General features: G+C 45.0%; 4 protein-coding genes and 3 long non-coding RNA genes across 11 annotated transcripts; 4 read left to right on the top strand and 3 right to left on the bottom strand.

Moving 5' to 3' along the window:
- Window positions 1-1,512: 1,512 nt before the first annotated feature.
- On the bottom strand, window positions 1,513-6,134 carry LOC120659594. The gene is made up of 6 exons (XM_039937789.1): window positions 5,821-6,134; window positions 4,764-5,035; window positions 3,954-4,605; window positions 3,651-3,850; window positions 3,332-3,576; window positions 1,513-3,164 (listed from the first exon to the last, which is right to left on the bottom strand). The coding sequence occupies exons 2-6, from the start codon at window positions 5,033-5,035 to the stop codon at window positions 2,077-2,079; spliced, it is 2,457 nt and encodes an 818-aa protein (XP_039793723.1). The 5' UTR covers window positions 5,821-6,134; the 3' UTR covers window positions 1,513-2,076.
- A 1,640-nt stretch (window positions 6,135-7,774) lies between these two features.
- Window positions 7,775-8,548, top strand: LOC120659597. 2 transcript variants are annotated; one of them, XR_005669112.1, is made up of 2 exons: window positions 7,775-8,102; window positions 8,174-8,548. It is a non-coding gene; the product is annotated as an uncharacterized LOC120659597 (long non-coding RNA). The 2 variants fall into 2 exon arrangements; XR_005669111.1 differs by having other exon boundaries at window positions 7,777-8,097.
- A 95-nt stretch (window positions 8,549-8,643) lies between these two features.
- Window positions 8,644-10,436, bottom strand: LOC120659596. Its single transcript, XR_005669110.1, has 3 exons — window positions 9,337-10,436; window positions 9,084-9,256; window positions 8,644-9,001 (listed from the first exon to the last, which is right to left on the bottom strand). It is a non-coding gene; the product is annotated as an uncharacterized LOC120659596 (long non-coding RNA).
- Window positions 10,437-10,591: 155 nt separating this feature from the next.
- Window positions 10,592-11,846, bottom strand: LOC120662323. The gene is made up of 2 exons (XM_039941497.1): window positions 11,665-11,846; window positions 10,592-11,510 (listed from the first exon to the last, which is right to left on the bottom strand). The coding sequence occupies exons 1-2, from the start codon at window positions 11,688-11,690 to the stop codon at window positions 10,592-10,594; spliced, it is 945 nt and encodes a 314-aa protein (XP_039797431.1). The 5' UTR covers window positions 11,691-11,846.
- A 434-nt stretch (window positions 11,847-12,280) lies between these two features.
- On the top strand, window positions 12,281-13,846 carry LOC120659595. Of its 2 annotated transcripts, none has more exons than XR_005669108.1 (2): window positions 12,281-12,722; window positions 12,802-13,846. It is a non-coding gene; the product is annotated as an uncharacterized LOC120659595 (long non-coding RNA). The 2 variants fall into 2 exon arrangements; XR_005669109.1 differs by having other exon boundaries at window positions 12,281-12,647.
- Window positions 13,847-15,943: 2,097 nt separating this feature from the next.
- On the top strand, window positions 15,944-17,004 carry LOC120659599 (uncharacterized protein At4g14100-like). The gene is made up of 2 exons (XM_039937793.1): window positions 15,944-16,457; window positions 16,554-17,004. The coding sequence occupies exons 1-2, from the start codon at window positions 15,992-15,994 to the stop codon at window positions 16,760-16,762; spliced, it is 675 nt and encodes a 224-aa protein (XP_039793727.1). The 5' UTR covers window positions 15,944-15,991; the 3' UTR covers window positions 16,763-17,004.
- A 206-nt stretch (window positions 17,005-17,210) lies between these two features.
- LOC120659598 (uncharacterized protein At4g14100-like) lies at window positions 17,211-19,954 on the top strand. Of its 3 annotated transcripts, XR_005669113.1 has the most exons (3): window positions 17,211-18,817; window positions 18,934-19,026; window positions 19,463-19,596. XR_005669113.1 is itself a non-coding variant. In XM_039937792.1 (2 exons), exons 1-2 carry the CDS (start codon window positions 18,331-18,333, stop codon window positions 19,422-19,424), a joined length of 498 nt encoding a protein of 165 aa, XP_039793726.1. In that variant the 5' UTR covers window positions 17,211-18,330; the 3' UTR covers window positions 19,425-19,558. The 3 variants fall into 3 exon arrangements, 2 of the variants coding, with proteins under 2 accessions (XP_039793726.1, XP_039793725.1); XM_039937792.1 differs by lacking the exon at window positions 18,934-19,026 and having other exon boundaries at window positions 19,414-19,558; XM_039937791.1 differs by lacking the exon at window positions 18,934-19,026 and having other exon boundaries at window positions 18,243-18,817; window positions 19,463-19,954.
- The last annotated feature ends 4,853 nt before the right edge of the window (window positions 19,955-24,807 follow it).

Consider the following 24,807-nt stretch of genomic DNA (forward strand, 5'->3'; position numbering starts at 1 on the left):
GCCCCGGCTATTTTGGCTGAGTGCTCCCTTCTCCAGGACACGTGGTGTCACCGGACCCTTTCCTAGCACGGGGCGGGTCCGGGACGTTGGTCTGGTGAGATGGAGCCGGACCCCAGGGGTCCGGCTGCTCAGCTCTTTATGGCATAGTTACGGATAACTACGCGATTCTTGACATAGCAAGAGGGGGTACCCCAGTCCTGAGGTACCGACAAGCTACGCGTCAGTGCATTGTGGATCACTGCGGCAGCTATCGCTGCAGATGAATCAGTGTGACGCTTAAAATACTACTAGTACCTTTTAAAAAGTAATAGATAATTAAAGGATAAAGTCCATTTTTGGCCATCCAACTCTTGCCTCGGTTTAGTTTTAGCCATCGAACTCCAAAACCGGGTATCTTTGACCACTGAACTATTAAAACCGTTCACATTTGGCCATCCGGCTGTTTTGGTGGCCGTTTTCGCTGACGTGGACGCCGCGTGGTAGTGGGGCCCACTTGTCAGCATTACAACCCCTTTCTCTTCTCTCTATCTCCCTCTTTCTCTCTCCTATCTCATCTCCTTCCTCCTCTCTCCTTCCTGCTCGCCGGCGGAGGCCATGGCGCGGCGTCCTCGGAGCTCCACCGGCAGCAACAGCTCTCTCTCTCTCTCTCTCTCCCTCCCTCCCTCCCTCCCTCCTCGTGCCCGGCGACCCAATTCCGACCTCAACCGGCGGTGCCTCCCTCTCCCCCCTCTCCCTCTGTTGCAGCGCGCGGCGGGCGAGCTCGGATGGAGCTCGCGCGCGCCGTTGCTGGTCCAGTCGGCGGCGGCGGCGGGCATGGCGCGTGAGGGGCGCAGCCACTCGGGCCTCGCCGACGTGCTGCAACAGGGGGATGGCACCACCTGCAGACGGAGTCGCTACAGGAAGCTCGCCGACGTCGTCGCGGAGAAGGCGGCATCTCCCGAGATCGGTTCGTGCCGAGGCGGCCAAGAAGAGGGAGGCGATGGTCACCTAGGCAAGCGAGGCAGCCGGGCGAGCTCGAGCTCCGCCTCGGGCCCGCACCGCCGGCTTGGCGAGCTCGAGCGCCGCCGCGGGCCAGCGCCGCCAGGCAAGCGAGCTGCAGCCCCACCACGGGCCAGCGCCACCTGAGGCCCACCGAGGCTCCCCGCCGTTCCTCGCGAGGCCGGCCGCCACTCCCGCGTCGGCCTTCGCGCCCGCGCCGCGCAGGCCACCGACCGTGGGAGCAAGGGGGGGCCGGAGAGGAGGGAGGGGGTGGAGGGCCGCACGCGCCAGAGAGGAGGGAGGGCCCTGCACGCGGCGGAGAGAGAAATAGGAGAGAGAGGGGGAAGAAAGAGAGAAATAGGAGAGAGATAAAAAAATAACAGGTGGGTCCCACCAACATGTGGCAGCCACGTCAGCAAAACCACACCCAAAACCACCGGGATGGCTAAATGTGAACGATTTTGAGAGTTCGATGGCCAAGGATACCCGGTTTTGGAATTCAATAACCAAAATCAAACCGAATCAACAGTTGGATGGCCAAAAATGAACTTTATCCATAATTAAACATGAACTAAAAATGGTTGTAGATAGACAAAGTCTAACCACACCGTGAGCTCGTCTTGAGGGTATTGAATGTTTGGCCCAAACTACAGCAAGTTCGAATTCCTGCATTGCCCAATCACAGGTAATCCCAATCGGCCGTGTCCAAGTCTTGAGAAGATTCCATTGGGTTTCACAAGGCTAACAAATTATTGCTATCGACCTTGTACCAGCAGTTAGAATGTAACTTGTCATTGTTGTGCCCTGCATAATTTACACCATCTTCTCAGTCGTAGGCAGCTGATCTGACCGATATTTTGAGCAGCTCGAAATTTACAAGCATCAGGATCTAGGTGCACCGGGGTACCTAACCTATCTGTCATGTCCCACTTGTGCCTTCAGCTAATCTAACATTGACTGAAGACCAATGTTTTAAATAGCAGGTTATAGGATTTAGTGGCAGGGTTCTCAAAACGCTATTAGTGCTGCTATATCCCGCTAGCAGCAGCTCCGCGAAACCACTATAGCACGCTATTTAAAACCCGGCTGAAGACTCGTTCAGTCCAATGGTTGTTTGGCTGCTTTCTGTTTCAGACGTTGCTTAATTGGTGTCCCAGAAGTTCCTTCATCGTCGAAGCTTCTCCCGGCTTTCTTTTTCTCATGATCTGGACTGTCCTGATCTATGGAAAACTCTTCATTATCAGCGAAGTCTTTTCGAGACTTGCTTCTCCCATAAACCTGGCTGTCCTCTTCTGTGGATGCCTCTTCATCATTGTCAGAAGCTTCTCCTGACTTCCTTTTCTTGCGAGCCAGACTGTCCTGATATGTTGAAACATCTTCACTGTTGCCATTGGCATTCCCCGACTTTCTTTTCTTGCGAGCTCGACTGCCCTGATTCATGGGTACTTCATCACCAGACGCAGCCTTGGATTGACTTGTGCACACACCATTCTCAGTGTTGGTTTCATCAATTTTAGATTCTCTAGGCTTACTGGCTAATTGTGGATCCTGGAAAACTGGCCTATTTGAAGAGCTACAATTAGTGGTGCAAATCACTGCATCTAACTGTGTCTTAACAGAAACAGCCACAGCCATTGCATGGTCACTAATCACAGTATCACTGGGTGGGCAATGAACAAGATTTGCCAGTGCCTGGTAATAGCGGAACAGCGCTAATGATGGCAGCGCTAATCCCCTGTCACGGCAGACCTTGGTCGACTTTATTGCATGTTTGCAAAGGTTCCCCTTCCTTGACCAGTTACAATCGCATAACGCAAACTCAGAACCTGGATTCCGTACAACATGTGACTTCTCCTTATTCTTCTGGCTGACCACTCTGGCACAATTGCCTTCAATGGTAACATCAGAATCTGGAATCTGCAATCCCTGGCGCCATGGGTTTAGGCCACTGCTCCATTCACTCCTCCAGTAACGTGAAAAGCTGTCCTTTCCTGAGTATCCATCAAGCCAGAAGTAAGAATGGACCTTTGTACCCAACTTATGAATCAACCAATCTGCACGCCAGTAGACGCTTTCATCTGTCTCATTCAGTAGCCGAAGTTTTAGCAGGTGATGGTAGCTCTCGATTGCCGAAGCTACCTCTGCAGTAGCCAACGGAGTGGTCTTTAAGACAGCTGTCCATGCCCCTGGAAGAGATTTAGCAGTCAACAGTAGCAGATCAAACAAAAATCAAGAAACCTCATCGAATAATTGAACACTTTTCTTCTTAACATACAACTCAAAACCTTGACAAGACACTAAAACTCAGATATGGAAAAGCAAAATATGATACAGGAAAAGTATATGAACTGACCAAGTCTTGGAAACCATAGTGCTCTGAAGTAGTCTAGAAACCCAGCACAATCAACAAAATCTTGTAGAAAGGCTTCAAATAATTCAACATTACCACCTCCTCTACATATACTGGATATAGCATCTCCAAGAAATTTGGCCATCGCTGAACGCTTTTCAATGTCTGAACATTTATTGACCAAATTTTTATGCCAAGCATGCCGGATACGCCACAAACTGATCAGTACCGGGCACTGGAACACTTCCCTGTTCAGTATGTTATATGGTCAGGACATACAGAACAAGGAAAGAGTATACTGAAGTAGAAAACCATTGAATACCTTATTGTGCGAACATCTGCCAAGGGATCATCAATAATAAAGCCACCCAATTGCCATGTAGGATCTTTTGTGTGAGCTCGGTCATAAAGAGCGCCCATCCATTTATATATTTCACCATGTGCAAAATTGGGGGTTATAATCCATGCAACAGGAATTGCATTTTTCTGCTGGTCGAAAACAAGGATGCTGTGTACAGGATACTGCAAAATGGTGAATGGCAATGCTACGATGAAATGAAATCGAGCAAATTTTAAACTATTATTGGAACATATTGAGTTATTGACAAAAGAATCACTGACAAACCTTTATCTTGTTTGTTCCAAACTTTGAATCAGAAGCCAGTAAACTACGGCTGCCAAACTGAATCATTTGCTGCAGCTGCCAATCCGTCTGAATGCCCAGGACAAAGGTGTCTGTGTCTGAAAAATCTTCATAGAAGAATACACAGTCCTGGTGATTTTCAACCCATATGTCGATACTTATAGCGTCATCATCATCAAGCTCATAATCAGAACGCCGTATTTTCCTTTCCAGTATCCTAACATATCTGTGAGTAAGAAGATCATCTCTATTTGATGGCCCTCCTTGCTTTTCAACCATTTCAGTATGCCTCTGCATTATGGTCTCCACAGGAATACCAACGTAGAGCAAAGACATAACTTGCAGGCGAAGCTCGTCTGATATGTATGGTGCAAACATTGCCTTTGTTCCTACAGCCATCTTGTCCATATGACCATGGCATGGCATGCCTTTCTTATCTACATGCTTATTATGGTTATATATCACAAGAGCCACAGATGGTTCAGCAATCAAGCGCTTCACAATAAAATGGCAAGTACATCCTCTCTTTGTATTAGGGCGTCCAGCAGCTGTTTTCCTCTTTTCTGCGAAGGGCCTGCTAGGCCGGAAATCACCACCCTTTCTATAATCATCTGGACCAAAAGAACACCAATACCTGCAAGCAATGGTGTCATCAAGTTCAAAATTGTACCCTGAATTTCAACATCTGGAATAAGGAATCGCACCAATAAATTCATTTTAACTTTTAAGTGGCCAGACAAATAACGAGCTGTATGTCTGACGAAAAGCATAATCAATGCTTCGAAAACTTACAGAATATACTCAAGTATCCCATCAACTTTCGGCTTGCAGTTCATTGTCGGAGGACGCCTTCTCCGTGCTTCAACATGAAATCTTGTTGGGCAATCTTTGTTGTTTGACTCTCCTCTGACAAAGTCATTCACCCTAGAAAATGGTATAAGTGCAAGCCTGTCCATAGAATCCTTCCAGCCTACCACCATGGACCACATGATATCTGCAGCTGAGAACTCCAATGTGGGTGGGTTCTGAACTGGAAGAGTCAAAATTTCATCCCACCTAGTCATCTGCATTCACAGCAGTCAACTCATCAGTCATCACAAACAAGGAATGGAAAAAAAAGCAAAATAGCCAATTGATCACAATGCCGCACGTTTTATTTTGTTATCTCACTCACAAGTGCATAAGAAATGTCATGGACCTTCCGTCCTGTGCAAAGGGATAAGCATCTTAAGACCAATAGAGTCATGTGTTCAGTTCGCATACTGGAGCTCAGTCGTGCGACTAGACATAAACCAGGCACTAAATACATTGTCAAATTTCTCCTCCCATATGGATTAAAAGACTCCATTTTCCCCAAATATGGCAAATCAAGAACCAGTATCCCAACAAGTTTACAAACTCTCCTAAATAGTTCGAGCAATGCCATTTTTGCAGGATATTCCTGGCTAGAGCCATAATGCAGGAGCATATAAACAATGTAAATTCACCATGACAGCAACACAGCCTCACAAACTGCCCCTTCTGCCCTATGATTCTGCAGCTTGGTTAAACCCCAAACCCACCTGGAACTTTGCCACCCAGGTTCGCGCATTCAATGGAGCGCTAACTCAGGATTGCGCTTTGAATTCACCGAATTAGTATTCTGCCCAACAGGGGCGAGTCCAAGATTTGGATTGGAGCATCCGTATTCAAAATTTGAAATGGTAATTTTTTTGACAGCCTAAATTATAGATTCATAAAATTGATCCTAACTTGCATCACGGTCACTATCACATTGTCACAAATACACAGACATTCGCAAATTGCAATCACAAATTACAAATTTACAAAGCATGGACAAATTGCTCACCTCAGCAACTCAGGTGCTGTCTGTGCTGATCACGGAGCGGATAAGGGAGAACGGACGAAGGCGCGGAATGGGTAGGGATGGAATCGATGCCTAGGCCGCTATGCCCGCCGGCCGCCGCGGAGCCCCCTGCGGCACCGCTCTGCGCAGCTGCGGGCGCACTGGCTGGCACCGTAGCGCGCCTTTGGGCTGCCCTCTGCTGCCCCGCAAGGTCTGCCGCCGTGCTTCCGCCGCCAGCTGCCGGCTACCTAGGGTTCGGTACTTCGGAACGAGGAACCGCGAAGGGGAAGGGGAGGGAGTCGGGCGTCGGGGAGAGTCCGAGGAGTGGAGCGCGTCCTGGGCTTGGAGGCTGCTTCTCAGTACCGAAATTGGGTCCTTGGGCCATGTCTGGGCCGTCGGGTGAGGAGGGGAAGGTGGGCTAGTATGTTTTTTGGGCCCCCACTTCCTATAGTATGTTTTAGCCTACGCGCACGCTCCCGCACCTTTAGGCCTGTTGCTAATTAACCCCATAGTGCAACTGCAACCGACCCAAGTTGCAGCCCATAGGTAGCCCACCCAATCCACAGCCCACCAAAAGTCGCAGCCCACAATCGCCTTTGCGGGCCGTTTCCGTCAAATTCTCAGCCCACCAAATAAAGGGGTATTTAACTGTTTGTGGCTGGACTCTTATCAAATCTAGGTTTTCTTTTTGCACGAAATATTCACCTCTGATGCCTATGCCTTTCATATAGTAGTAAAAGGGATGAAGGTATCTATTTGATAACTAATATAAAAAATAATAAAAAACAGTTGACACCATAAGCATCATTCAAATTTAAGGGAATAATGCTGTGAAAATGGTGAGGACACTCTTGACGGATAACGCACTCTAACGGAACTATTTTCATTTCCTCTGAAGAAGAAATAAATCTTATTTTTCTTGAGCCCGAAAGAAATATATCATCTAACAAGGCCTGTCATGTCCTGAACGTACTCGCCATTTTCCACAACATTCCCTATAATCTGAATCCATGAATAAAAAACATATGATTTGAATCCGAGTCACAGACACCTTGGCAGGTCTTAGCCGAGCTGGAAGAGTCTTAGGGAGAAGTTAAGATGCAAATGACCTTTTACTCCTCGAGAGCAACATATTGAGTGATTTATTTTTCTCTTGTGTGGCAAAAAAAAAGAAGAAGTCACTCAACTTGTTCTTCCGCTGTCAAAACTCGCGAATCACGGGCCACAATGATCGTGGCATTGCACACGTTCAAATTGGAGGCTTGGTCCGGGACTCCGGGTTTATCTTGGCCTTCGTCTATCCAAATTGAAGGCCTATTTTGTTTCCTCAAAAAAAAATGGAGGCTTGGTCAGTAGAAGATGTGGCGGGCGACCGTGGCGTGCCGAGTTACCTGCAGGAGAGAAGTAAAAGATCACGAACCTGACGGCGAGCGGCGGGCGGCTGCGGCAGATTGACATCTCCATCGACGACGAATTTTGATATTTGACATCGAATTCGTAGGTCTCATGTCTCTTGACATTAAATTCGTATGTCTTTCGAAATATGACATCGGACATGCGAATTTTTTCAAACGGGAGATTTCGGGGTTTTTTCTCGATTTCGCGATTTTCACTAATCTTTTCCTTTTTTTGGTCACTTGAAGTGCCCAAAATACCCCTGACTCCATCCCTTTAGGATCGATTGGATCATAATCGATCCAGTCCTCTCCTCCCGTTCTTGCGGTTCTCTGTTCTTGTCGCCGTCGCCCGCCTGAGTGTGGCCGCCCGCCGCAGGAGCTCCTCCGCCTGGCCGCTGCAGAAGGTCCGCCGCCCACTCCCCCCGTCAGCAGGAGGTCCGCGCTGGACGTCGGCCGGCCGCTTGCCCGGCCGCAGGAGGTCCGCGAACGCGCGCAGGAGGTCTGCCGCCGCAGGAGGTTCGGTCGCCCGCTGTCTTCATCTCCTTCACCTCTCTCTCTGGGTTAGTTCTCACTCTCGCGGATCTCTCCGCTCTCTCGCGTGGTGCTGCTGCAGGGAGCGCCGGCGCCCAGTCGCAGGGAGGCAGCTCTTCTGCGGGGATGTGGAGGAGGGCCCCTGCTACGCAAAACCGAGCGCTGCAGCCGGTCATGCTGGGCGCTTCGACCGCGCTGGGAGGTCGCCCCATCGGCCGTGGTTGATGAGGTGACGAATTTGCCGCTCATCATGTGTCCGTACTGCAAGGATTTGAGGCTGGTTGCTTTCACTTGCAAGTGGACTAAAAATCGAGGCAAGAGATTTTTCATATGCCCAAGATACAATGAATTGGTGAGGTTTCTCTCAAATTCATCTTGATTCGTATTGATTTACAAGTGGACTAGAAATCTGATTGGAGTTTTTGCAGGAGGAAAATCGATGTGGGTTTTATATGTTTCAGAATAAATATGAGCACTACCTTGAGACCAAAGGCTACCTGGAGCATTGCAGGACCAATGTTGACATGGATGGTGTGCATGAGGTGGAAGCAATTGAGCAAGTCAGGGAGGGATTGCATGATTTAAAGGAGGAGATGTGAAAGATGAAGCTGCAAATTGAGGACTTGAAGAATGAAGAAAGGAAAACGAAATGTGCATGTGCTGTGCTGATTGCGTTGTTGTTAGTTGTGGGATTTGCACTTAAGTAGAGCATTAGATCTGTGTAATGGCATTTGTAATGGAAATCTTTGTAATGTGGATTGTCCCTATGTTTATCAGTGCAATGATATGGAGATTTGATGCTATATGTTGTTAAATTTTTTTAAAAAAATTCGACAGCATGTCCCTGTATTCTGCTTCTTTGAGGGATGAATTAATATCATGATCAGTTGGATATATGTGAGCCAATAAACTTGACATGTTCTCACACAGAGTCTGACATTCTGACATGGTTCTGAAAATACAAAGATAGGTCCTGAAAATAGAATGACATGGTTCTGAAAATACAATAACATATTCTGAAAATATGCATAATAGGTGCTGTGTCTAGGACCACACAAAAGCATAATAGGTGGTAGCACACAAGCATAACAGGTGCTGTGTGTATCAAAATACAAAAGCATCACATGAAAAGGTCTTCACAGTTTCTTCTTGGTAGCTAGCTTCTTTTTAGTTGGAGTTTCTTCTTAAAAGCTGCCTTCTTCTTACTTTTTGGAGTACTGCTTGTTGTCACACCCTCTGTCAACATCACTTGTTGGCTGAAATAGATATGAAATTTGTGTCAACTTACATAAACAAGGCTGAAATGAAAACATTAATTAAATTCATGGCATGAAATACCTTTCTGTAGGGGCGGTGGCACCTTCTTGTGGTGTGCTGACGGTGGCACCGTCTTTGTGCTGTGCTGAATGAACATTCTTGCTCCTAAACCCTCTGTCTTTTTGATGTACTTGCACCTTCCTTGCTACTACCAGGTGGCCTCCCAGCCTTCCCTTTTTTTAGCACGGCTCTTCCTATAATTGTGTTAAATTTATAAAAATTTCAGAACTTCAAAACTGAAAATATGCAAGAAAAAATAACAGCTCATGCATACCTCTTCTTAGTTCCATTTAGCGGGCACTTTGGTGATGTAGTCCTATGTCCAAATTGAAAGCAATTCTTGCACTGAACCTGCCAGGCCCCTTTGCCTCTAGGTTTGTTGCCTTTGTCTTCCAAGCAGCTTGGATATCTATTTTTTCTTTGCCGGCCAACTTCTCTCTTGGACACGGCGGCAAGACCTTGAAGCCAAGATCCACATGAGGCCACTGGGACTTGTCAGGCAACGGTTTGATGACACCAGAGTAGGCTAGTCTGAAATGGTACACTGAGTAGTAAGGATGCAAGTAGCTTTCTATATTTGGGTTTCTTATTGTAGTGATGAGGGCCAAAGCATGTGGACATGGTTTTCTTGAGACTTGCCACTCTCTGCAGGTGCATTCATGACTTTTAAGATTCACCACATGTCTTATGATCTTGTGCTTAGGAGTGACTTCTGTCACCTCTGCCTCATAATATTGTGGCTGGAAAGTTCTTGCTGCAGGATACATTCTTCCAAATGCTGGCCCTTGGAACCTCTTCCGAAAATTCTTCATCAAATGTATACAACATTCTCTATGTTCAGCCCAAGGATACACATCTTGTATAGCATTTGCAATACTCTTTGCAGCATCTGAACTAATAGCTAGATGAGGTGGATTTCCAATTGCCTTTTGCAGCTATCTCATAAACCAAGTCCAGTTCTCAGTTGTCTCACCATCAAAAAAACCAAAAGCAACTGGGTACATCCAGTTGTGACCATCTAGTGCCGTAGCTGAAAACAGGTGACCATTCCACCTACCATTTAGAGCTGTTGAATCAATGCTCAAGTATGGCCTACAGCCATTCAGGAAACCATCAATGCTAGGTTTCAAGCAACAAAAGAAACTATGGAAAAATACATCTTCATCCTTCTGTACCAATTCTATCTCTACAACACTTCCCGGCATTTTTTTCTCAACCTCTGCCTTAAAATTGAACAAGTATCCAAAACTTTCTTCCCATGTGCCAAAAATGTGTTCTGCAGCCTTTTGCCTACCAAGCCATACAGTTGAATATCCAATTGATACCTGATACTTATCTTCTAGCTCCTTTTGCAGTTTCTTTGCACCAATGTTTGCATCCAATGATATGTTGCCATCTTGGTCCTCACTCTCCCGGTTGAAGCACAAAAGTGCTCTTCCTTGTTCAGTGTAATCTGCATACAAAAACAGCTTGGTTAGCTTCAAAACAATAGGTGTTTATCATAGCTAGGTAAACAAAAAATAATAAAGCTACATGTTAGTATAAAAACAGGTTAAGTTAGCAAAAGCTATACCCGTGCCACTCATTTTCCGTGCGACAATGGCCCATTTACAACCATTAGCTTTGCAATAGCCCCTGAACAATGTTTGATATGACATTTCAGTTCCAAGCTCGAACTGCCCTTTAATAGCATGCTGCCTTACTGGTGCCCGAAATTCTTCCATACTAAGGTACAATGTTCCAACATCCATAGGAGGATCCTCCCTATCATAGAAAGCTGCTTCTTCACCAGGAATATGATCATCAACTGGTAATTCAGTACCATCTAAATCCATAGCCCCAATTTCTTCGGCTGCCTCTTCTTCAGCTGCAGCCCTCTCTTTTTCTGCTCTTTCATCCTCTGCTCTAAGACCAAGAAATTCATACATTGCCTCTTCATCCATGACACAAACAGCAGCACCTACCTGATCTTGACCAATTGGAATAATATCCAGGCTGTCCCAATCAATTACATCTACATCTCCTACCTCATTATTTGATTGTTCAGGTGCACTAACATTATTTATGCTCACATTGCTCATCACTTCAGTGACAACTGAGTTAGAAACACAATCTGCAGGTTTGGACTGCACATCAACATACAGAAACAGCTTCTTCCGATTCTCTCTTTCTAAGAAAGCAAGAGACAAGGCTTTATCATCCACCAAGATCTTTTCTCCACCAGTGTTTGGGTCAAATTCATATATTGCTATCTGTTGGCTGCTCCCCCATTTCACCCTTGCTGCAATATCATTCTCTAGGTCTTTCATAGAATAAGAGTGAGCATTCACTGTCCATTCATCAGACTGACGTGGCACAAGAACAGAACTCCCATCATCCAGTACACGAGTGAATTGAGAAACCTTAACTGACAACCTAAAAGCTGCATCTGATTCCCCCGATTCCCCCCTACCGAATTCCAACAAAAAAAAACAAAAGAGCATACGAATCAGCCCTTGCCATTAAAACTCCTCACAAATCGACCTTCCAATTCCATGCAGCTTCCCCCTAATCGACGAACAAAGCTTAGGTGGCAGTCTAGGGTTTCAGAGATAGCTTTTACCCGGGAGGAACTTCGAAGGGGATCATGGGCGGCGCTCCTGTGGCCGCCGCTCCGGCCGCGGCCGGCGCTCCTGCGGCGAGCGGGCGTCCTGGCTCGGGCGGGCGGCGCTGTCGCGGATGGCGTCCTCGGCCCGAGCGGATGGAGAGGTGGGCGGATGAACACGGGAGAAAGAACAATACAGAGAGGTCATGGGTGCCGACCGGATCGATTTCAATCTTTTACTTACGAAATGGCTGCTATTCCCGGGCATCTCATTGGGCCACGTCAACGGAAAAATATCAGCCGTCAGATTGGGCACGAACGACGCGGAGCGCGTCCCTCGTCGACTCCTCCGTCCTGCAGCTCAGCGTATGGAGCGGGCCGCGTGCCTGATCCTGCACCGCGCCGGCGTCGTCCTCATCCTCCTCCCGCACCGCAGCCACTATCCTGGCTTGAACGCGAGCGTCGCAGCCCCAGACTCGTCGGCGGCCTGCTCCGGACCGGCCATAGGCGCCACCACGGCACCACCCACCCCCACATACCCACTGCTCAACAGGCCCGCCAGATCCAGCAGGATCCGGGATCTCCTAAAACTTTGCCCACGAGACCCACCGGTGAGCCACTTACATTGGTAAGTAGATCGACGTAACCCTACCCCTTCACCAATTTCCTGGCTCCCTCCCCTCGCGATCTCCAAATCCCGCCGCCGCCGCTTTGCCCTCCCAAAATCGCCGCCGCCGCCAGGCCGATTCCCCATCTCCCCCATTGCCCAACCCTAGCCGCCAGCCCGCCACCCGCAGGCCGTCCGCATCCGGCCCTCTGCCCCTCCGTGTCGCCGCTCCGGTCCTTCGCTGCTCCGTCCCTCCACTTCCCGCACGACCAGACGGGTGTGCGGGCGGGCCTGCGGCAGCCTGTGCCGCGGGCTTGCGCGGCCGTGCTGCAGCCATTGCGTCGCCCCGCCGCGGCCTCGTCCCTGTGTGCCGCCCGGCCGGCCGGTCCCCAAGGTCTGCTCGGCACCTACTGCCCCGGCCGGACCCCATCCTGCGGCCTCACGCAGCCGTGCTGCGCCCCTCGCCGCGGTTTGGTTCCTGACCTATGTTATTCATTTGCTCGTCCTTTGTCTAATTTCCCCCCAAATTGATTTGGTTCCTGACCTAGGTTCTGCGATGTGCGCGTCCAATAATCACTGCCTCCCTCTTTCGGCTGGTGCGAGTCTTCTTCCAAACCATTGCGCCTCCAATAACCATTGTTTCCTTTTTGTGCTGTACAATTTCATAATTCTGTTTATAGATCTTTTATGTGCAGTATTTCCTTTTTATATGTGCTATTTTTCCCCTTCTATCGTCTCCCCAGAATTTGCACTTACCAATCTATCAAATTAGCTAATGTGAGCTGCTTCAACCTTAATGTTGTTGCACATGGCTGTTGACATTTGGAGGTGTTGGATTATTGCTTTGTTTTTTAGTGAGGCAACAAATGGAATTTAAGTGACCCAGGAATCCACATTGGTAACCTACAAGTACCTATCATTTGCAGGAAATTAGAGGGAATGACTATAACAAAGTCTGATTGGTAAGCCACAACTACAAGTATCTATCATCTGCCCAGCATGACTATATCTAGAAACCTTATTTATACCTATCTGTCCTTGGCATGTGCATGCATCTTCCATTCAACATTGAGCATGTATATATGCAGTAATAGCATAGTGTTTTTACCTTGAACTGAGCAGGAGCAGCCCTGTTTTTTTACCAGTTTTGATCTCATACCTTTTAAAAGATGTCCAGGCAGATTTAATGCATGATTGACTTTGCAGATGCTCCAAGACAGGAGACAAGTTGCCGTGCCCAAGTAGGAATGGCTAGCTGCTGCACACTGAGTGCCACGCATGGCCATACATGGATGCAAGATCATTTTCACACCAAGAAAATCAATGTGCTCATGGATGGTATTGACTATTCCTAGCATAGACAAATCGTTTTGCAAGCCAAACATGTGATCTGTGCACTGATGTTTTGTACATAGTAGTTGTGCAAGCTAAACTTGTGATATCTGCAAGCCAAAGCATGTGGCCTGTGGAAACTAAATGGCATGTCTAGATACTTGTCTGATCTAGCTTGCTGCTTTTGAATTTTGTCAAAAGTTGTACTAGTTCCCCCTTAAAATCAAGCTTGAAATCCATTCCCTTCATGGCTTTACCATATGATCTCATACAATTTCAATCATGGATATTTAGTTACTTCAATGTTAGAGCGTTTTCCCTGCACATGTGTGTAAACATTTGCCATCTAATGATCTATGAACACATCATCTGTGAGATGTAAAGAGACACTTATGTGTGGGCTTTAACAACCTCTTTAAGCCTGAGATCTCCCAGAATATCTCTACCACAGATAGGGACATCTGCAATGGACAAGATATAGCTTAAAACTTCAAAAACACCATTGCTTATTGACTGTTTCAAAAAAAAACGATAACCAGCTAACTAGAGCCAACTTACCAGATTGCTGGAAGACTTTGACTGACAGTGCGCTGAAGCCACACATTGGAGACTCAGGGACACTGGGTTCTCTCTGATATCCTGCCCAGAAAATTTGCTGATACATGACAAAATGGCAGAAAGACATGATAGACTGGTTTTCAAAACCTACACGACCCTAATGTATTGTCCTGAACACCAACCTCCTCATCATACCCTGCAAACAGCGGATTCAGAAAAAAAAATAATAACAAGACGAGCAAGCCATGGATCTGCCAAATTACTAGCTTAGCCAGTATTAATATGACTCAATAATTCACCAATTACTTACGCAAGCTATAGTGTTTCCATCAACATCATTTTAATGTTACTGTTTCATTTGTACTGTGCAATGAATCTTTCTTCTCCTACATAGATCAACTCCACTTCTATTTTTCTTTTTTAACAAACTATACTAATGTGTTCATGGACTATTTGTTGCCCAAAAAATAGCCTACGAAAATAAGCTAACCAATATCTTCAAGTGGTTACAAAATGCATCTCCAGATAAACAATTATTGCCCACGGCATCAAAGCCTCACTCTTATATGAATCAAAAACTTAATCAAAGGGTCCTCTACTGGCCAGCGCGGCAATGCCGCGACGCCTTTCTAGTTGATACGATAGGGTGAGGGTATTTTGGGTACTTCAAGTGACCAGAAAAGAGAAAAGATTAGTGAAAATCGCGAAATCGAGAAAAAAACCCCGAAATCTGCCGTTTCGAAAAAATTCGCATGCCCGATGTCATATTTCGAAAGGCCTGTGAATTTAATGTCAAAAGGTGTGACGCCTGCGAATTCGATGTCAAATATCGAAATTCCTCTACTTCGACTGGCTGCGGTGCTGGTGCCAGCGGCCATCTGTGACCAGCTCTCCGGTGCCACCGCCAGCGGCCCGCTGCTGATCATAAATGCTATAATTAATTAGAGGTAACAATACTATTTCTCACTACTAGTTATGTATTCGATCCACCAAAAAAGTAATGCATTTGAAAATTTCCAGACATACACTTGTTTTGGAATGAAGGGAATAAAGAAAAACAAGGCTATGCTAGTCGCCTAACTCGGATGTAAATTGTTTTTTCTAATTGCCTTGACGATCTTACTTTCTAGTATTCATAGTTCATATTTTTCGCTCCTTGTTAGTTTTGATCACCTATCAAATCTTGAGACATTACAAGCCTCGGACAAATACTTTACCTTTTTTATGAAGTTATTATTGATGCGAGAGATTTATACAGGTTCCAAAAAAAAAGGGTTCAATATATGCGGCAACAGTTTGACACCAAATTTGCATGTGAAAATGATTTGTGGACACAAATAATAATGCATTGGTGATGAAATGGAACCTCTTTTATCATACTATATATAGTTGTCGCCATTCACTTGCATTGACACCGTTATAACAAAAGCTATGAGAAGAAGTGAAAGGGCGTGTAAGAACTTGCCGGTTCAGTCATATAAGTAGGGTTTGTGTACGTGGGGTGGGACTGAGTGTACATTTATTGTAAGTGTCTAAGTTATATTGTAATTACAAAGCTATAATAAGAAACACCAACATATATAAAGTGGGAAAGCTAAATGACATTCGAGCATTTCTTCCACCCTCCGCACTCGAATTTCGTGAGTCATGATTTTGAAAAGGGAAAGCGCGATCTTCATCCAACGGTGCGTGACATTAGTTTCTTGGATCTTCATCCAACGGTGCAAAAAAATTCAAGTGTATAACTGCTAAAAAAAATACTCAGGCAGACAACCCATATAAAGTTGTGGCTTAGGCTGATCGGCGCGCGCAGACCAAGTGTTGGTGATTAGCCACAAAATCCCGCCGATGTGGCCTCTCCTGCTGGTCCCATTCCTCCTCGCCGCCGCGGCCCATGCGTCCGCCGCCGAGCCTCCCGCGGCGGCGATGGCCCCGTGGCCGGAGCAGTACCACGCGTTGGTCGTCAGCAACCTGACCGCGCGCGGCGGGCGGCTGCAGGTGATCGACATCTACTACGACTGGCCCCGCGGGCGCGACCTGAACCTCGTCCGCCTCCAGCTCCCCGACGCCGGCGAGCCGCCGCTCCGGAACGTCGAGTGGGCCAACGGCACCTCCTACCTGTTCGACGCCACGTCCTGCCAGACCTACCACTTCGACGTCGGCCTCCTGCCGCCCGACTGGAAGAAGGCCGGCGACGCCGCCTACCTGGGCCGCGCGCGCGTCGACGGCTTCGACTGCTACGTCTGGTCCAACTTCCTCTTCGCCCGCTACTACGAGGACGTCGCCACCGGCCGCCCCGTCGCCTGGAATTTTGGTAATTTGGTACTCCTGCTACCTGCGAATCCCCGTCTCGCGATCTTGCCGTCTGTCCCCCATGGATCAGACTCAGAGTGATAGCTTCGTTTCGCAGGGATGGATGAGCGGCATGTGCTGAGCTTCGAACCGGGGGGCGTGCTGGAGGACTCGTCCATGTGGCAGGCGCCGGCTTACTGCTTCGATGGCAGCAACGGCGGCGACGCCGCTGGTGGAGTTGGCGGCCAGGGCAGCAGGGACGATCTAGTGAACAGCATGATCGGGTTCGCCGGGGCTCCGGCTGCAGCTGCATCTTTTGAACAGTGAGCTGTCTAGAGGCCTTGAGCCTTGATGATTGACTGAAGAGAGACTTTCTGCATGCGGTGACACCTTGTCTGAAAGAGAGTGTCACGAATCTTGTCCAAAATACTAGTAAATGGTATTGTTCCTTAATTATGTTCTTCTAATTGTTTTTTTGTCAATTGTCTGGAGCATTTTTCTATTTTTCTCATTATGTGGTTGCATTATTGTTCAAGCTGAAATATAGCGTACCCTTGGGTGTTAGAACATCTGCACTTTTTGATGATCTGTGCGTACATGGGCAGGTGCCCACCCATGTGCTTGGCGTCTGATGTAGATCTAGCCAGCGGTAGGGATTTATCTATGATACTAACGGGTTCTAATGGAGATAGAGATTAAACAGAGTAAGCCGGTTCCATAATATGTTTTTGACACTTCATGGGCATAGCGAGTCACTGACATCCTTATCTCTTGTCACTACATCCCCCCCCCCATCTCACTGTCAGGAGTTATTTTTGTAGACAAAATGCTAGAAATCAACTTAAATAGAAACTATCTCCTGGACAATTTGCTAGAGATAAATTTGGACATTAGCTATTTCAGTGATACCACATTAGCTATAAAAATGAAGGAGAGAAAAGAAAGGAGAAATCATGTAAGCGTGGATAGGGAAAGTAATGGAATAAGAAGAAAAGACAAAAAGGACATGAGTGTACTGGCAAACGGAGGCTAATGCTGGCGACTAGGGGACACCCGCCCATAGGAGCACATGATATTTCCATTTTTTCATGGAGAAAATATTTATCCCAACTAAATCAGTTGATCCCAACACAAAAAGTTAGTAATACGGAATGTGGTATAGTACGAAGATGATAATTTTTTGCTGGCTTTTGAGCAAACAATGTATTTAAAGGGTTCAATTGTCAAAATATGAATGTGTCAACCTTTTAAGTGCTATTTTGGAGGATCTAATGTTTCAGTTGGTAAATCATCGACATTGTAAGAGCAATTTCTTACCTCACAAACGATACTTTGTTGGTAGCTATTGAATTAGCAAACTATTAGTCTTGGAACAACCTTTTTGATCCAACCAAATAAAAGTATAGTCTCTCTTCCATTGGATTTATGATTATCATGGATCTAACTCTTTCTTTCTTATATGCAAATATGGAGTGCATCTAAATTAAAATAATTTCCTGATGATGCTAATGTACATAATTTATTTAGAATTTATATGGAACCCCTTCTACTGGTGTAAAAGAACGAGCCTCTTAAATAATTTTTTACCATATTGATAAAAATGTTTAATTTTGATCACAGCTAGAGTAATAATAAAACAAATAATTAAAAGTGTACTTCTATTTTAGATTTAAAATAGCTTCCAATAAAAACAGGAGGTTGGTAGACAATGAATGGACTCCATAAAGTAAAGTACGAACCCATCCAATCCTATTTTACAACTTTGCCACTGGTAATGGACCAATGGGCCCCACTTTACAGACCGCTTCCTTCCCCACTCGCCCACTCCGTTTGTCAGTACACTCATGTAAGCACTCGCCAAGCGATAAGCTCGGAATAAGCTGCAACAGCCGCCGATGTCGCCGCCGCCGTCGCCGCCCATGCTTCTCCCGCTCCTCCTCCTCCTCGCTGCCGGATCCTTCGCTACGGCCAATGTCAAGCCCGGCGCCCCCGCCCCGGTGCCGACGCCGTGGCCGGAGCAGTTCCACGCGGTGGTCTTCACCAACCTCACCGAGAGCGGCGGCCGGCTGCAGCTGATCGACCTGTACTACGACTGGCCCAAGGGCCGCAACCTCAACCTCATCCAAAACCAGCTCTCCGGCGACCCGACGTACGACGTCGAGTGGACCAACGGCACCTCCTACTACTTCGACTCCGGGTCCTGCCGCACCATGCGGTTCCCCGTGGGGATCCTGCCGCCGGACTGGCTCGCCGACGGCGCCGTGTACCTCGGCCGCGAGCACGTCGACGGCTTCGACTGCCACCTGTGGACCAAGGTCGATTTCATCTGGTACTACGAGGAAGTCGCCACCGGCCGCCCCGTCCGCTGGAATTTCTTCAATGGTAGCTACCACCTGCAGCAAATTCCATCTAGATATCATTTCGCTTGTTAATTCAGCGCCGCAGATTTCCAGTACCTTGACTCTGACAGTGTACAGGTTCTGCTCTGCAATTTGTAGGGATGCAGTCTAAAAATTCCATCTTTTTTAAATAGTTTTTTCCCTGATGCAGCAGTGGTATGGCATGTCTGTAGTTTCGTTGTGCGTGATGCGGTATGAATTCCTCCAATTGTCTTGTTTCTTGATCTGGACACTTGTCACTCTGCTTTTCTTTCTGCACTCTAATCTAGTCAAGGTACACAGTTCTGTGATTTTTTAGTAACTGCTTCATTCAGCAGTACACAGTTCTGTGATTTTTTAGTAACTGCTTCATTCCGCAGTACACAGTTCTGTGATTTTTTAGCAACTGCTTCATTCAGCAGCACACAGTTCTGTGATTTTTTTAGTACACAGATGCATCTAGAATCCACCGATTCAACATTTTCTTGATTGGGATCGGCGGATTGCTACTAATCTAGTCGTTATGCTTGCCTCATTGCAGTCTCTGCATTTCTGAAACGCGAATTTCTGATTGCAGTATCATTTTCTCCACTTCTGCAGAACTTGGTTGATGCAGCAGCATGACCATTTTTATGCTCGTGTTTCCCAGGGATGCAGCAGCATGTGATGAGCTTTGAGGTGGGAGGAGTGTTGGAGGACTCCAAGTGGCAGGCTCCGGCTTACTGCTTCAATGGCGACAACTCCGACACTGCCAATGTGGCTGCAGATGGAGTTGATGTGATGAACAGCCTGATGAGGTTCGCCGGGGCTCCAGCTGCAGGCTGCAGCTATAGCTGCATCATTTGACCAGTGAGAGGTTTTTTTAGGGTTGGCTGATGAGAGGCTTTTTCCCAACGGCGATATGCTGATCCATTCTGCTCCCTTAGTCACACTGTTCTTCTTGAACCCTGTTGTTATGTGTAGTAACAGCCATTCCGCGTCATGGTAATTTGATGAGTTGTGGCCACTATTCTCTTTTTCGAGGATGCAAGATCTATGGTCAGTACTAAATTGTATAAAAATAGGAAATAATTGCACTCTGTGCTCTGAATTCGGATTATGTTGCTTGGACCATGAATAAATTGCGAGTCCACGACTGAAATCTGTTGTGTCTACATGTGCAGAAAGGTAGAACTTGTGCTAAATTTGTATGCACAGAAAGGTAGAACTCGCATGTGCAGAAAAGGGAGAGGGACAGTAACCTTTCTTCTTCTTTTTTTTAATGGGGGGAGGGTAACCTTTTCCAATGAGCAGGAACTTGTGCTCGATCATGTGCTGAACGTTGCCTAGGCGAGTGGTTTTTTCGAGTGTAAACCAAAGAAAAAAGAGGGAAAAAGAAAGATAAATGGGCTACCTTTTCTTACTTGGCCCACTATCTTAGCAGGCCAACAAGCCCATGTATGCAGCCCATCATGATCAGTGCTAAAGCTGTATCTGAGAATTGGGAAGAATTGTACAGTACAATTTGTACTATATGTGCTGAACTTGCGACTCCGAATGACCGAATTTGACGACTTGCTCTAAAAAAATGACCGAATTTGATAGTACAGTTATAGCACGAATCCGCCGTGAGTTTAAATTTTATCAGATTCGTTCAAAACAATTCCTATTTCATTCAAAAATATGAACCAGTCATGACTCGTGAGTCATGCCTGAAACTGAAACAATGCACAAAGGTGGGCTAAACGTGGTAAAAAGAACCGAGGGACAAATTTCTACGTACTCAGCAAATCAAATTTGTATTTCTTTTTTTTCCGGGTAATCGAACTTGTATTTCGCCTTTGGGCTACAGTGCTTTACCAAATGTCCCTTGTCTGATTCTGATTGGAGTGTGTCATCACTTAGAAAAGTCAACATCAAGTTGCAGTTGACAGAAACGCACATTCAAAAAACGTGATGACGTATTGTTTGTTATCTCCGTGTTGCTTTGCTGCTGTTCATATTGTCGTTGTGTGTGTGTTTTTCAGTTTTTCTCTTTGTTTAGTCTTTTGTACTTTTGTGGTGGTCAAGCTCTGCTTGGCCGCATCAAGATTATGTTTGTAACTGCTTCCCTCTTAATGAAAAACATGCTCAGGCACGATCGCGAAAAAAAACATGATGCCACTTGAATTTGGAACCTGCTGAAATTCGCGCCACAGGACACACGCTCTTGGAGTCTCGGTTGATAAAAGTGAACATATACTACTATTAGTATCTATTTTAAAAAAAATGCTTGAATGTACGAACTATACTCAGACCTTTTTTAAAAAAACATTTGCTTTGTTTGCAATTAAAAATACAGGAAATGGAGGGAGCGAATGTTTGCGCAAAAAATATAAATTAAGCTATTTTACAATAATTGTAAAGTACCAAATGGTACTTTTACCTTGGATTTTTTCTAGCCGTTGATCTATGGAAAATATTTATAAAAAATTAAATTAAATTATTATTCGGTCCCACTTTTTTGTACTTGGTCCTACATTTTAGAAGCACTAGGTACTTTATTCCAGGTACTTTTGGAAATTTCGTACCTTCATGATCGTAGGATTTTAGTAGATGGACGGCTTCTATTTTTTTCAATCATTATAAAATTTCTCATATAAATTTTGTGCAGACTGCATGCATGCTACTCACAGTCTACTAACTGCATTAGCATTTCTATTTTCTCCAAAAAAACAAATGGCAAATACAATTAGTGTTAAATACTCCTAAATCTGTTATTGTTAGAGAACTAATTAATCCCCTCTTGTCCCTTCCAATCCGAGATCAATCGAACAAGTCTTTTCTGAGCAGACCATGTCAAATTCACCGTTGCATTCACTTGGATCGACATAATCGTCGGCGTCCATGGAATGACCGCCATATGCAAGCTTTGGCCTCGCCGGCGTTGATGGAGCTGTGTGGATGGAATCCTCAAGTATAAATATAGTAATATGATGATAATACTGGTTTTACTGATGCTTGACTGATAATGACTTTTCAGTAAATTCGTCTACTATTACCAGGTTGATTCATAGCTACTACTGATGTGTTGTGGAGTCCAAAATGTCCATGTACACTCCGTCTAGTCATAACTCATAAAGAAGGAACTTGTTCGGGTTGTCTAGTGTCAACCACTCAAAATTTTGGTTACAAGTTAGGATTGTGTTGGTTTTGAATATTTGAAAGCGATATGAGTAAACTTGAAGCGGAAAAAAGTAATGGCCAAAGTTGTGTTTGTGGAGATCACGACCAATCATTAATTTTGCAAAACTGCATAAAAAATCAAACACAAAAAAGGGAATAATTTCTTTTCTTTAGATAAAGGATTAAAGTGGGCTACTATATCTACATGAGTTTTTTCTATGCTCGCGTGTAGCTACTCTCACCATCAATATACCATCATGCGTAAGTCCACATACTCATTTATTACTTTGAGTATGTTCATATACTAATTCTAAGATACTTCAAATAGATATATGCAAAAAATTTCAGAAACATCCCTATTTTTAAATATGTTATGAGTATACATTACTATTATATATTAAAAATAAGTATGTCCATATACTCCATGTATGGTCACATACCTAATGTATATACCATCATATATTGTCTAGTATAATCACATACTTCACATACATACTCTTCATTGGGTCTGATACATCATACATCATGAGATATACATGAGGGAGTAGCTACAAGCGAGTGTAGGATGGATTTTTCCTATATATAGCTAAAGGTGACAAGAGTTCTTAGACTCTAACTTCGAAATGAGAGGTTTAAAAAATAAAAAAGAGAGCTCTAAGACATTCAATTTTCTTCTTCGTTCACTTTTAACCTTTGTAATCTCTTTACGCGGAACCAATCACATATCTTGTCTGGTTAGAAACTTGATGTACGTTTTGCTTATAACTTCCATCTAAGCAATGAATGAATGTAATGAGAACCTTCAGGGCGACGTCTATAAGAAGGATATGATGTTGATGGCTCCGGCACCGCTCATCCGTGTCGAGCCACGATCCGAAGTTAGATTTTCACATGGAGGACTGCTGAACCATGCGAAAAGCATCACGGCAACGCCCCAAGGGAGGGAAATAACGCCACCACCATTGTTAACCCGACATACCCAATGCTTCTGTAAGACAAATCATCGCCGCCTTGCAGGTGAGCCATAAGTAGGTGGAAAGAAGGGAAGACGAGGGAGATTAAGCCACACCAGCACCAGCACAGTACAGTTATCATGATAGGGCTCTTTTGGAATTATAGAGGAGTGTCTAAAAAGGGAATGACTGTTATGATTAAAGAACTTCTAGCTGAAAATATGGTTGATTTTGTGGGTCTTCAAGAGACCATGAAGAAGAAGTACTCTAATGCTTTTTTTAGGAAAATTGATCCTCATAAAAAATTTGTCTGGCATTGGATCCCCTCTGATGGTAAATCTGGGGGAATCCTTTGTGGAGTTAATCTAGAGAAGTTTGATGTTACCCATTTCTCTGTGGGTTCCTTCTCCTTATTTGTTAGTGTTATGTGTAAAAAAGAGAAAAAAGAACTCCTGCTGGTCTCAGTCTATGGCACTGCTCATGATGAAAATAAAGAGGACTTCCTCACTGAAGTCTCTCAGATTTGTGCTAGGAGAAATTGCCCCATGATCATGGGAGGAGACTTCAATATTCTGAGATACAGTTCTGAAAAAAACACGACTTTCACTGCCAATAAATACTCAGATCTCTTTAACTGGGTAATAAACACTTATGAACTTAGAGATTTGAACATAAATGGTAGGAATTTCACCTGGTCCAACAACCATGAAATCCCTACCCTAGAAAGGCTTGACATAATTCTAATTTCTGAAGATTGGGAAAATAAGTACCCACTCACTACCCTCAGAAAGATTACTAAAGAAATGTCTGATCACAACCCTCTGCTGTTGTGTACTGACCAAGAGAAGAGAAAGCAAACAAAACCTTTTTGTTTTGAAAATGCTTGGCTGAAACATCAAGACTTCGTGCCCAAAATCAAAGAAATCTAGGAAAAATAGGTTATATGTGACAGTGCTGTAGATAGATGGTGCATCAAGATTAACAGAGTTAAAAAGTTCATCAAGAGTTGGGGCCAAAGTCTGAGAGGGCACAACAAAAAATACAGAAATATCTTACAAGAAGAATTGCTGGCTCTTGAAAAGCTCGAGGAGGAGGACTCCCTACCAAGGCACTTATTAGAAAGGAAAATCTTCATTCAAACTGAGATGCATAGACTTTTAGAGGAAGAGGAGGAATACTGGCACAAAAGATCAAATTTGAACTGGCTGCTCAAAGGGGACCTGAACACTGAGTTTTTCCACAAAGTGGCTAATGGAAAAAAAGGAAGAATTAAATTTTCAGCCTTAACCAAAATGATGAGATTGTCAAGGGAGATGAAAATATCCTAAAAATAGCTACTGATTATTACAAAACCTTATTTGGGCCCTCAGATAACCCAATTTATAAACTGGATCCCTCTTGCTGGTTCCCTAAAGAAAAAATATCCCAAGAAGAAAAGGATATATTGGATAGTAATTTCTCAGAGGATGAGATAAAAAAATGCTATTTTTTCTATGGAAAAGAACACTGCACCTGGTCCTGATCATATGCCGGTGGAATTTTTCCAGACATGTTGGGAGATAATCAAATCTGATATCTGCATTATGTTTAAAGAATTTGAGAATCAGAATTTGGATTTGGGTAGATTAAACTATGGAACCATCACATTACTCCCTAAAATTAAAGAGGCAAACAGAATACAACAATACAAGCCTATCTGCCTGCTGAATGTTGTATATAAACTTTTTACAAAGACTTTGATGATTAGATGGGAAAAGATTCTGGATAGAATCCTAAATAAATGTCAAACAACCTTCCTTAAAGGCATGAATATAATGGAGGGTGTGCTGAGTCTGCATGAAATTTTACATGACACCAAAATAAGAAAGAAAGGAGAAATAATCTTAAAATTGGATTT

Source organism: Panicum virgatum, chromosome 2N, assembly GCF_016808335.1.
Source record: "Panicum virgatum strain AP13 chromosome 2N, P.virgatum_v5, whole genome shotgun sequence".
NCBI lineage: Eukaryota > Viridiplantae > Streptophyta > Magnoliopsida > Poales > Poaceae > Panicum > Panicum virgatum.